Raw genomic sequence first — 12,954 nt, 5'->3', positions numbered from 1 at the left:
AATGATATCTAAAGAATTCATTTGGAGGGAGTAAACAGTCTTATTGTCCCCTCATATATTTTAAATAAGCAAGATAAACAACAAATAAAAAATTCGATAAAATATTTTTTCCATACCAACAAAATATTTGGTGAAATAATTAAATATGATGAAAAAAAAGAATATGACGAAAAAAATTTTAAGGACAAAAGTGCTAAATGAGCAAATTTATTTACCTTTATTGTAATTAAAATGTAGTGTAGTTAACAACGGCGGTTTTGTAAATATAATTATCCAAGTTTAAATCTCATCTATACGTAGAGATGGATTTAAGGGGAGGCTGGACTGGGCTGTAGCCCCCCCCCTCCCAAGGCTCAAGAGTTTTTTTTTTATGTGTAAAATTTTTTTTTCACGTAGTAGCCTGGTTTGAAATTTTATAGCCCGATCTTGAATCCAATTCTGGATCTGTCCCTGTCTATACGTGAATAATTTCAATAGAAAAGAGTCTATATTTCAATTTGAACTGGATTAAGATTATCTTTTTAAAGAGTCTTTTAGTAGATTTTAATATGGAGTGAGCATACAAATAATGGCTAACATTCATTTGATTTTATACATACATTTGCCTAGTACACTACATATATGTCTTGAAAAAAAAAAAAAAAATGCACGTATCTAAAGTCTAAACATAAAATCAAATTTCTCGAGACAAATTTGTATATTTATTGTGACAAAGTATACGTCACTTCACAATACAAACAAGGAAGTTACATAAATGTAAAATCATATTTAGTGGCGGAGGGAGATGCATGGGGGCCAGTGGACCCCTCTGAAATTTAGATTTTTAAAATAAAAAATTTTATTTCCGATATATGGAAGTTGATACACAAGTCAATTTAGAAAAATAAGCTCATATTAGAGTAGATTCTGCAATGTGGTATGGAATGGATGCACGAAAGTTTAGTATTAGAAATGTTTTGTAGGTTTATTCGGGTTGGGTTCTGAAAAATATGAAGCGAGTCGTAAAAGGAGTTGATCTTTGTCGAATAGATCATTTTGTACTTTTAATTCCAATCGAAAAATTACTTTAATCTACATTTTTAGTGTTATTTTTATTACCGCGTTGTTTGAAAAAACTGTGCAAAGTAAATTTATGCCTCCACTTAATTTGAGTCCCGATTTTGCCACTAATTATCGTAGATGAGATTTGTTTTGTAATATCAATATAATGGGCTTTTGAACTGCTTAGATAAATCTAGATTGATTATAATTAGACAAGGGAAGGGCTCGAATGAGCCTATAAATAAAAAAATTTATGATTCATTGAATGAAATTTGCTATCTAGACGATTAAGGGTTAAACTAGGGATAATCGCTCATTAAATTGCTTTAATAATACTAAAATGTTGTGTATTTTGAGGTTTTCCTTTTTCAGCGAGTCTTGATTTGAATGCGCAAAATAGTTACATACTCAACAATATTGTAGTTCAAAAATTGTACTAATTAGTAACGAGTGAGGTGTATAACTTAATAATTTCTTCTTTTATCGAGTCTTTTGGAAAATTTGGACACTCAATATCGAAGAACAAGCTCGATGATTCCTTACATTATCATATGCCAAAGACCTACTTGCAAATCTTTAAACAATTTCTTACCATGCCAACAATTTGTTACGCGTCGAACAATAATGATACCTTTAGTTGGATACAATGTCTTGGGATATGAGACAATTGTTTACGTATTAATAATAATAATAATAATAACTTTATATTTTATTGACAAAAATAATTTTTTACCTTATAGTCACTTATTAGTAATTTTTTTCCATCTAACAGTGTTCACTTATGAGTGGCTTATCAAGTAAATTTATTTATAAGTAAATTATTTATATATAAGTAAAGTTTAGTAAATAAATAAGTAAATTATTTATATATGGCTTATATATGTTTACTAATTATAAGTGAAGTTTTGACTTAATAAGTAAATTTACCTATCAGAGATTTCTTTTAATTATAAATGAAAATTTTACTTTTACAAAATTTATATATTCTAATCCAACTAATTTTTTCCTTATTATTCATAGGATGGTGAATTAATAACTTGATCTACACTCACAACATAAAGCCTATTAATTTTACAGGTTGACAAAAGGTGGATAAGCACCTCGTATTAATTTAATGAATAATGCTACTTATTACTAACGATTATTATTATCAATCTATATAGCGGGTGATGTTGTATGAAATGATAAGGTAAATTAAATATATAAATATGTGACTCATTTTATTGGAATCAAGTAATGTTGTATAGGGCGAGTATGTTATTTATTCCCGTTGGAGATGATCTCATGTGATGTGGTATTAAATGACAAGATCAATAAAGTGGGTATTATATTTATATATTTAATTAACCTTATCATTTCATGCCATATGTTACTTGCCACATCACATTGGGACCTCCCTAGTGCAGATAAATAGCAACATTCATATTGCACCACTAGTATTAAAACGATATTTTACATCGGTATAACATGGTAAATCCAGTTAAATGGGTCTCGTAATCCCATATTGAATTGAATTTATCATTTAAAGTGATGTGTTACATCATAAACTAATATTACAATATAAATGATGCTACACAGTATTATTCTTTTATTGAGTTTATCATTTAGTGTCACGTCACATAATGATCATTATCAATGATGAAAAATGTTAACGCTAAATGTTATTACTCCCTTTGTCTCGTTTATATAGGTTGGTTTTATTCTCACATGGATTAAGAAAACTTATTTATTGCTATTGAAAAAGTAATTTTTGACAAAAGCTTTTCCAGTCTACCTTTACTTATATTTATACAATTTCAAGATTAAGCAGAAAAAAACAGTTATAATTAGGCAAATTAAATAAAGGTATATTAGTAAACAAACAAAACAAAATATTTTCAATAAATAAATAGGACTTTATAATTGGAGCAAAAAAATAAAAAAAGTCAACCTATATAAATGAAACGGAAGGAGTAATAAAGAATGCACACCATATGTCATAACTTACGAAGCAACAAAAAGATACTCTCATATCCTTCTTTTAGCTTTTCTAATCTTTTATTATTAAAAAAAATATAATTTCAAGTCTAATTAATTAAAATAAATCATTTTATGTTTCACTAATATTCCTATAATAAAACATATATCATCGTTCCATAGGTCACACAATAAAGATTATTCAAATAAAATTTGATATTTTTTATACCATATTAAAATGGAGAATTGAGAAACGAAATTGTTGCAAGTCTAGTGCATAATATTTCAATATTTTTTCACTATATGAACTATGCTTTTATTTTGTAATTTATAAATTTTGAAATTTTAACTACCAGATTGTGTCCAAATCTAGAACTGTTTGATCTAACAGTTAGATGTGCCATTTGTAGCAATTCAGAATCCTATTCAAATAGTTTTGAGTCTCTTTAAGAAGTTAGTGTTCAATTTTTTCAAGCTTCTAAAAGTTCGTTTTAAGGAGTCTTGTATCATGAAAGACAGACTCAATTATTTATGAGTTTCTTAAAGAAGTTAGTGTTCAATTTTCTGAGCTTCTAAAAATTCATTGTTATTCCAATGAAAGAATAGTACAATAAGAATTAAGTTTCGATTGACAAAGTTGTTGTATTGCTATAAAATACTTGGAAGGAGTCTTGTATCTTGAAAGACAAACGTTCAATTATTCTATTAACACCAGTTAATACAATGTCCTAAAGAATTTTGCAAGTTACATACCTTCGTGATCTTCTACTTCAATATCTACTTTCAGTTTTTCTAAGATGTTTATCCTTTAAAAATAAATAAATAAATAGCATTGTAATCGTGTAACATTATTGCATCCCTTATTAATGAGAGTTGTAGTCATTAATTTCTTCCTATCTTTTCATTTAAAAAAAACTGAAAATTGATTTGTATTTGCCACGTCCACCCTCATTCCCATATATAAACCTCCAGCCCCTCCATTTCTCATTCACTCAAATCACCTGGAGATGCATTAGTCTTTTATTACAGCAAATTATACCAGCCTATAAAAAGAGCAAGACAAAGGAAAAATGGAGATCGCTGCATTCGTTGTTTCCATATTTCTATTTCTTGTTGCTGTATTTTCCTATGCTAATTCTCTTAGAAAGAAAAGGAGAAATCCTGAGAGAAAATCTAAACTCCCTCCTGGTTCAATGGGGTGGCCTTATATTGGAGAAACACTTCAACTTTATACTCAAGATCCAAATGTATTTTTCTCTGATAGACAAACAAGGTTTTTAAACTCTTTATCCTCTCTCTATGGCCTTGTCACATACCATGATCTGTTATATTGTTTTTCATTACTTGAGGAATTTTTTCTTCAGGTATGGAGAAATCTTCAAGACTCATGTACTTGGTTGCCCTTGTGTCATGTTGGCGAGCCCGGATGCAGCTCGGTTTGTGCTTGTCACGCATGCACACTTGTTCAAGCCTACTTATCCCAAGAGCAAGGAAAATCTTATCGGCCCAAATGCACTGTTTTTTCACCAGGATGAATACCATATGCTCCTCAGAAAATTCGTTCAACGCTCCTTGTATCCAGAAGCTATTCGAAACCTGGTGCCATATATTGAAGCCTCAGCAGTTTCTGCATTGAATTCATGGGCCAATGGTCGTGTTGTAAACACATTCCATGAGATGAAAAAGGTTTTTCTCTTACAATGAAGAGAGTTAAACAGATCTTAGATAGAATTTTCAGTATTTTTTTCCTTATTTGTTTTAACTGGTATTTGTATCTAATTTATGTCAATCGCTGTATTCCTGCAGCTCTCTTTTGAAGTTGGTGTACTTGCCATTTTTGGTCATTTGGAGCCCCATTACAAAGAAGAGTTGAACAAAAACTATGTCATAGTAGATAGAGGTTATAATTCTTTCCCGACGAATTTACCTGGAACTGCATACCAGAGGGCAATGAAGGTAAAGTTTTGCTATTTATAATTTTAATTTGCATAAATCATTTACAAAATCGCAACTATTTTCACTTCTTGTGCTTCAATATTGAAGGCAAGGAAAACGCTGAGTGAAATTCTAAGATCGATTGCTACAGAAAGAAAGGAAACAAAATTAGTCGAGGATCAGGACCTGTTAAGTTGTCTCCTGAGTTCGAAAGATGAGAAGGGTGTGATTTTAAACGAGGATCAAATTGCTGATAACATCATAGGAGTGCTCTTCGCTGCCCAGGATACCACAGCGAGTGCTATGACATGGATTCTCAAGTACCTCTACGATAACCCCAAACTTCTCGAGGCTGTTAAGGTAAGATCTACAGGTGGACTCACGGTATTGGGACACGTTTTTTTTATCTTAATTATGTTTAATTTTCCATTAGGCGCATTTAATGATTGCCGGTTTTTGTGTTTGGAATAATGTATGCAGGCTGAACAGAAGGCAATATACCAATCAAATGGCAATGGAAAGAATAATTTGACATGGAATCAGACAAGAAATATGCCAATTACTTACAAGGTATGGTTGACTGTTTAATTGATAATAAACTATTAACTTGACTATATGGGTACATGCAAGTGAAGCCAAAGGTGCTCGTCTTTTCTTCTATATTTTTCTCAAAAGGAAGAATTTGCACATTTTGCTGTTGAATATGCTCTTCACATTGCACAGTGATTTGAAATTAAACCTCCTTAACAAATAATGTGATTATTCAGGTGATTTTAGAGAGCTTAAGAATTTCCAGCATTATTTCTTTCACATTTAGAGAGGCAGTGAATGATGTAGAGTATAAAGGTAGGTTCCCTCTTAAATGAACACTTAAATGCAAATATATGATTGTGCGCACGTTTGTTTACGACCTATGAATAAAAAATATATATATATAATATTTGGTTTCAGGTTATCTTATTCCAAAAGGTTGGAAGGTTATGCCTTTGTTCAGGAATATTCATCACAATCCAGAGTTCTTTCCTGATCCCCAAAAATTTGATTCTTCAAGATTTGAGGTACCAGTTTATTGTACCAACATGTTGGTTAGATCTATAATTTGCAGATTAAGGCTATTTTCATTTATGTTCAATATAGGCTGCTCCAAAACCCAATACATATATGCCATTTGGCAGTGGAGTACATGCCTGCCCTGGTAACGAATTTGCCAAACTAGAGATGCTCATTATGGTGCACCACCTAGCTTCTCAATTCAGGTGTTCTTCTAAAACACATGACTTCATAATTAGAATGGCGTCTTCTGTTTTTCACTGTAATGTCTTCTTAAGCTAGTTTCAAGTGCTGCATTGTTTAATATCTGACAGTAGCATTTTGCTGTGTTTGATAATTGTGGTTTTCAGGTATGAAGTGGTGAGACCTGAAAATGGAACCCAGTATGGGCCATTCCCAGTCCCTTCACATGGTCTTCCAGCCAGGTTTTGGAAAGAAGAATGGACCAATTAGGTCATGCAGCATGGCCTCAGCTGATAGCATAGGATGTCATTTTTCATTTTCTGCTCGTTTTTTTCAACTACATTCCTTTGAACTCTTGTGGGATGAATGATTCCACTTTTTCTTTTTTCCTTTCACAGTAGGTTTTCTTTATATTAAACAAAGACCTCCCCATTCATGTCTCCATCATCTACAGCTAGCAATTGGTACCATTTCACATTGAAGGAATAGATTTGAAAATGTCAACGTTAGAAAAGGGCAGATTTTGAATCATGAGCCGAATTTTTCCTTTTCTTGACTTGGGAAAAAGTAATTGTTGGAACCTCACTTTCTGCTGGTCCTCCATTTTTTGGTTGGGTGATGGCTACATCGTGCCATACGTTTATGCAAGGTGTCGAGCATTCTTTGCCTATCCCATAATGCGTTCTTGTTTTGAGAGGCTAACAGAGAACCAGGTGGTTAGTCTCTAATTGGTCGAGCGAAAAGGGGGAGAACACATTACTTTCTCGACTGCAGTTTAGGCCCCTGAGTGTCTCTTGCGTTCTTGAAATTCTTATTACACCTATATATGTCAAATCTCTGCGCACAATGAATGTGTATCCAACTATTTATGAATTCATGACTTCCTAACTGAAGGTATAGGTTGATGCAAGAAGCGAATGGTTGGATATTCATTAAGAACAGAGAATGGGTTGAAAAGTACTAAACAATAATGTTAAGTTAATGTTATCATTCCAATTTTCAAGACATCCTCATTTCCAACCAAGACTAGGATTATAGACGCCTCTGTAAAGAATCGTACAGGACTACAGGGAAGAATTTCACATTCAAAAATGGAAAAAGTGAGTAATATTTTTTACATTTTCAAATAGGAAGAAATGTATGTATGTTGTATACTGAGTTAATGGATCATATTTACAAAAATCATAATTAAAATTTACTTAAGTCTTTGTACGTGTATATTCTGTTAAATCATAACTATACTCAATCTGAAAATTGAATTTTTCGATTGACTGGCAAGTAAATTCATACATTCCACAGCTAAACGGCAACTAAAAATAATTCAAAAAAGAGTCAATGAACCAAACAGTATATTATATTTCTTTTTATTATATACCATAGCAATACAAAGGAGGAGGTTTCCATTACTTGTCAATAAAATTTTCCTTCCGCAGAAGTTAATTAATAATATATGAAGGATGCCACACGTGACAAATATTCTTGAACACAAATTTCAATTATAACACTGTGACTGAAGAAGACAGAGTTTATGACAACCAGATTGAATCAAGCTTCCTGAGAAGTCAGGGCTGAATATTTGAGAATGGCATCAAGTATTCGTTCTTTATCTCTGGTAGGAAAAGCTTCCAATAGGACTCCATTTTTGTAAAAATGAAAAAGGGGAACCGACTGCATCAAATCAGTTTATTTCAGTTAAAGAAAAGAGGATGAAGTGAAGAAATCACATATGGCATATAGGCTATGCATAGATGTGCAGTAGTTGTGAAAACATTGTGGTAATCATTAGAAAGAATTTCGAATGAAGTTTAACAAACGGGTAACATTTTTCACTTCATTTTTTTTTATCAATCCTCAGCTGATACTATTATCGCAACTCGGTTCTAGGAACAAGGCTTGTATATGCATGAGCTGAAAGAATTTCCAAAACCTAAAATCCAAGTAAAAGGCACTAAGAGATATTTACCCTAATTCGCAGCCGATCAGCAACATCAGTTTGTTCGTCATATTCATCAAGTACCTGCAGAAATAGGAAACCAGGAAAGTTCATAAATTTTCTTCTTTATAACACATCTTGTTCCTGGCTATTATTAGCGATGAAGATAGAATCACTACAATACTAGCCAAAAAATTTCAAGATCCACGACAAGAATTCTAAGAACAGCATAGAAATGGAAAAGTAACTTCTTTACACTTATATATAGACCGACACATCAACAGTTCCCAAATTTTACGTGAGGCAATACGTCCTCAAATTCAACTTTAAAATGAAATTTGGATTCAATTTGGATTAATAATCCGTTTTATTTCATTTTATCTTTTTCCCGACCTTCAGAAGAATAAAGTCCTCCTATCGTTAGAATTTTTTGAAAGGTAAATATCCCCGTTTCATATATAAATTTCTATAGAAGAGACACTTACATTGTGCTTTAAGAATATAACTGGGGCATCTTGATCACCCGATCCTTTGCATAATTTTGCAAAGCCCTGCTCTATGTACTTGCAGCTTCCACAAGAAGTTCGATAAAAGTCCACAACAACTAACGAATTGGATTCTTTGGCTTTTTCCAGAATTCTGAGAAATTCCTCATCAGTCTTAAACTCTCTTACGCATTCAACTGGACAGAGCTCTTCATCATCATCAGATAATTCTTCGACGTTTTCGTCAGGCATACTTTCGATTCCAAATAATCTTGGCACAAAACCTTTGTTCATTACGAATATAATCCTATTTCCAGTTTTCCATTGAATTCTTGCTTTCAAGTGACATGAGTTAATGATACTTCTATCCTGAAGCAAATTTCGCAATACAGCTGGAAGTCCAGAATCCAGTTGCCGATTGATATTTCTCATAAAATTGAAAGAAGACTTCTGGTGAAGAGTCTTCATGTGTGCCATATTTTAGGGTTAAGGAATTGTCAGAGAAAGATTTAAAATGCACTAAAAGGCTATTCCACATGGTACAGCAACAATTCTTCAAGAATTTATCATGTCATATCTGATAAATAAATCTACTGCTTTTAACTATCATGACAATCCCAAGCAATCTCTGTACAAAAAAATGCCACCTATTTCAATAACATGAGTTGGTAAATATTAAAAAGGAAATAAGACCAGAAACAGCAAAAGATCCATTAATAGTATTTAGCGTATAGAATATGACTTCTGATAACTGCCTAATAATATAACGAACAATTTTACCCCGCGGAATGTAGAAGCACTTCCGTAAATTCTCAGAGATTCGCCCAATTCAACTAATAAGCGACAAAAAGTACATCTCAGACTTATTTCTCCCTGTAACTCCCCACACTACCCAAATTTTATATCTTTGTTAGGAGGACCAGCAGAGATTGAAGTACAGGTGGAATATTAATTTAATGAGTGATGCCTGTAAATCCTGTTACCTTTAACAACATGCCTATGCTGTTCAAGATTTGGTAAGAACCATACCTATCTGATTTCGATCAATATGAATGTCAAAAGTAAATTTACTCTTTGTTAATAGAATTCAATTAAAAGTTCCAGCCTTAGGTTTAAATTCTAAGCCAGAAAATGTCTCTCTTGTTCAATATTTTCATAAATTCTGTAAAGGCTTACTCATGAAAACAATTAGGTACCAATACAACATAATGCAAAAAGTTCATCCCAGATTACACCAAATAAAAAATAAAATAAAATCCAAGAATTACACATAACAGCAATTTACTGGCAAATCCAACGCAAGAAGCAATGACAGATTATACAATCAAGAAACAAAAATGCTGTCCAAATATAAAAGAGATTTAGAAGGAAACACAAGCAAGTTTAATGTTAATGATGGGATTTAACATTTGTATAGTTTAAGGAGAGATTTTAGTTACTTGGGATCTCTGGAATCGCGCGCGATTGCGAAAAACGGAAGCAGTGGATGAGGAAAAGGACATGAAGGGCCATTATTCTTCCTGGTTGCTGTGTTCAGCTATTGAATTTTCAAACTTTAATCATATTGCAACTAGCCTCCCCATCTTACTCTAAATTTCATATGTTCCCCAAATTTATTGCCTACTGCCATTACACTAAATTGTTTACACTATACTGCCATTGGTAAACTTAATTGAATGTTAATCACTTACTTTAAATATCTTGATTTAATATACTTTATAACACCTTCACATGTTAAAATGTACACTTAATATGTTTGCATAACAGGGTGGTTTTCTCGGTGTTTCAAATTACGACTTGTTGCATTAGATACAACGTCTGACATCTTATTTTTACTTTATACCAATGAGGCCTTTTTTCTAACATTATTGAGTTGTTAGAGGAACTCGATAGTGGTTCATGTTGTTTTGTTCTTCGTAATGGAACTGTTTCGCACGGGTTCGTCGCTAACAATTAAAAAAGGGATCAGACGATTGTGTAAGGAACAAATCTCTTGAAACAAAATCCCAAAAAAGGGTGTTCTTTATTGGTGATGACTTTATAATTGAAAATTAAAAAACAGAATGCCTCCAAAGAGCGCAAGCACACGAGTTACTGAAAGAAAGTGTTTAAATCTAAGCTAAGAAATCTAAAATTACATGTTCTCTGTTCGAGAGTTTTTGATTCGGTCACTTTGCTCTATGTCTTTTCTTCCTTTTATATTCTCTAGACGATCTTTTCGTGATCAACCGCCTAAAAACTGCTTGATTATTCCATAACTACCCACTTTCCTCGTAATGGCCAACTTGTTATGGAATTGCCTTTTTTTTAACCGCTGCCATTACTCCTTTATCGTTCAACCGTCTTCAATTGAATTCTTTGAATCGTGGAACGTGATAGGACTGTTTAATAACTGCTTTAATAACTGTGCTTCTTGATAACCATAACACTTCATGTTTGCTAAGACCTTGGGCGATTCAAAGGTTTGGGCGACAATAGAGTAGCAGCTCTGGGCGACTGCAATGCACTCCATCCGCTCAAATCCTGGGCGACTTGCAAGCTTGGGCGATGGTGCTACTGCGTTCGTGGGCCTTCCTATTTGGGCTTTCATCCTGGATTGTCTGATTGGGCTTCGTTCTTTGGGCTATTGGGCCATCCGATTTGGGGATTCTCCAATTGGGCTTCATTCCTTGGGCCGTTCGATTTGGGCTGAATTTTTATGTGTCAACAATTACCCCCCAATATGGCAGAATTAATATCAATTATTAAATTTTGCCATATTCATTTTGTGTGTTCCAGCAATATTTGAAATTCCCAAGAATTTCAATCATTGTTTTCTTCCATAGCTTGAAAAGGTACGACGTTTTGCAAACCTTAAAACCCAAATACGCAATTTCACTGCACCATTAAATCACGCCTTACTTTTTTGCGTTTCTCTTCCACAATTTACTGTTCATCTCTTTGCTTCCCTACTATGTAACTCTGAAAACACTCCGTTTCATCCCTAATGGCTACTTCACAATCTCAATCCTGCGATTCCTTTAGTTTTGATGACTTTCAGAAACTTCTTAATCGTCCATACATAACTTCGAACTTTCTCACGCCCGCTAATGTCGAACTCAATGAGTTCTACCTAGGCCCTTTCTTCAACAATGTAGAGGCAGTCGAACAAGTTGCGGTGGGTCAGCTGTTTTCTTATACTTAAGGCCCTACATTTCTAAACTCTCTGTCGCTGGGGCCACTTCGCGAAAGAGGTATTCGCACTTAGTCCAAATCTGACGTAGTTTTTTGTAGGTGGCATGCTCGCCTTGTGGACCATGGTCCTACTAAGACACTTTTTGATAATGTTAGGATTTCTGATTTATTAGAAATCTCTCTTCAACCGCCTACTTTTGATTCAACACTTTTTTCGATTGCTTTGGGTTTTTGGTCTTCTGAGTATAATACCTTTATTTTTCCTCTTGGCCCCATGTCTATTACTTTAAGGGATGTTGGTGCCCTAGTGAATCTGCCACCTTTGGGCGATACCATTTTTCCTGGTATCTTAGTTTCTGGTGGCGCCCCAAAATTTGGTAAGAACTACACCGAATTTTATTCAAGCCTGCAAACCCTTCATAACCATTTGAATGCTGAGCCTTCCCATACTGAGCGAGTGGCCTTTCTTCTAGTTTGGCTTTGTAAATATGTTCTGTGTGTGCCAAGCATAAAGCCCTCTTTGAGCTATCTACCCATAGTGCACGAGTTGGCGCGTGGTAGGTCTTTGAATTTATGTTCTTTCTTTTTGGCTACCCTCTATAGAGGCATGGCTTCTCTTCAAACTCAATTGAAGAATGGTGCATCTCCCACTGGCAGTGGACCTCTTTGGTTCACTCAAATGTGGTTGAGATCCTATTTTCCATTGCTTGGTACTCCATCAATTTCTCGTCCTTCTGCTAGCTGTTATGGGCTAGCCATTGAGCCCCTGGCCCCTGTAAATATGTCTAGAAAGGACATTTTTTCATTCTTTTATTCTTTGAATTCAATCCCTTCCTTCTTTCCTTTTCCTCCCTTTTTGACTCCAGATTATGTGCATCCTCCTTCCACTATAGACAGCGCGAGCACCTCTCTGCACATTTGGATCCAGTTTTTAACCGGGAGGGAGTTATTTCGTGACATTTTGACTGGCACCAATGCCAAAGCAGGGGTAGAAATATATGCTCCCCAATTTTTTGCTCGCCAACTTGGTTTCGGCCGAACCTGGCCTGTTCCTCCTTGCTATTCAAGGAGTTTGATAGACCGCTTCCACATTATTAATAAGGCGGACGCAGAGGTTATAAATGCTCGCAATCTTCTTTTGACGAGCCATTTTTCATTAGCCCCTTTTAATTCTAGCCATGCTATCCATCCCCTTTT

General features: G+C 34.0%; 2 protein-coding genes across 6 annotated transcripts; one reads left to right on the top strand and one right to left on the bottom strand.

The window, feature by feature from the left end:
- Positions 1 to 3,980: 3,980 nt before the first annotated feature.
- Positions 3,981 to 6,606, top strand: LOC111409085 (abscisic acid 8'-hydroxylase 4-like). The gene is made up of 9 exons (XM_023039000.1): positions 3,981 to 4,270; positions 4,362 to 4,683; positions 4,804 to 4,953; positions 5,041 to 5,292; positions 5,413 to 5,502; positions 5,700 to 5,778; positions 5,884 to 5,990; positions 6,070 to 6,188; positions 6,333 to 6,606. The coding sequence occupies exons 1-9, from the start codon at positions 4,068 to 4,070 to the stop codon at positions 6,433 to 6,435; spliced, it is 1,425 nt and encodes a 474-aa protein (XP_022894768.1). The 5' UTR covers positions 3,981 to 4,067; the 3' UTR covers positions 6,436 to 6,606.
- An 895-nt stretch (positions 6,607 to 7,501) lies between these two features.
- Positions 7,502 to 10,114, bottom strand: LOC111409084 (thioredoxin-like 4, chloroplastic). Of its 5 annotated transcripts, none has more exons than XM_023038996.1 (4): positions 10,023 to 10,114; positions 8,584 to 9,211; positions 8,129 to 8,182; positions 7,502 to 7,833 (listed from the first exon to the last, which is right to left on the bottom strand). In XM_023038996.1, exons 2-4 carry the CDS (start codon positions 9,058 to 9,060, stop codon positions 7,711 to 7,713), a joined length of 654 nt encoding a protein of 217 aa, XP_022894764.1. In that variant the 5' UTR covers positions 9,061 to 9,211; positions 10,023 to 10,114; the 3' UTR covers positions 7,502 to 7,710. The 5 variants fall into 5 exon arrangements, with proteins under 5 accessions (XP_022894764.1, XP_022894765.1, XP_022894766.1 ...); XM_023038997.1 differs by having other exon boundaries at positions 8,584 to 9,230; positions 10,023 to 10,075; XM_023038998.1 differs by lacking the exon at positions 10,023 to 10,114 and adding an exon at positions 9,852 to 10,009.
- Positions 10,115 to 12,954: the final 2,840 nt, after the last annotated feature.

Source organism: Olea europaea, chromosome 14 (assembly GCF_002742605.1).
Source record: "Olea europaea var. sylvestris chromosome 14, O_europaea_v1, whole genome shotgun sequence".
NCBI lineage: Eukaryota > Viridiplantae > Streptophyta > Magnoliopsida > Lamiales > Oleaceae > Olea > Olea europaea.
The sequence above is the reverse complement of the archived record's forward strand: the minus strand, read 5'-3'. Positions and strand labels throughout refer to the sequence as shown.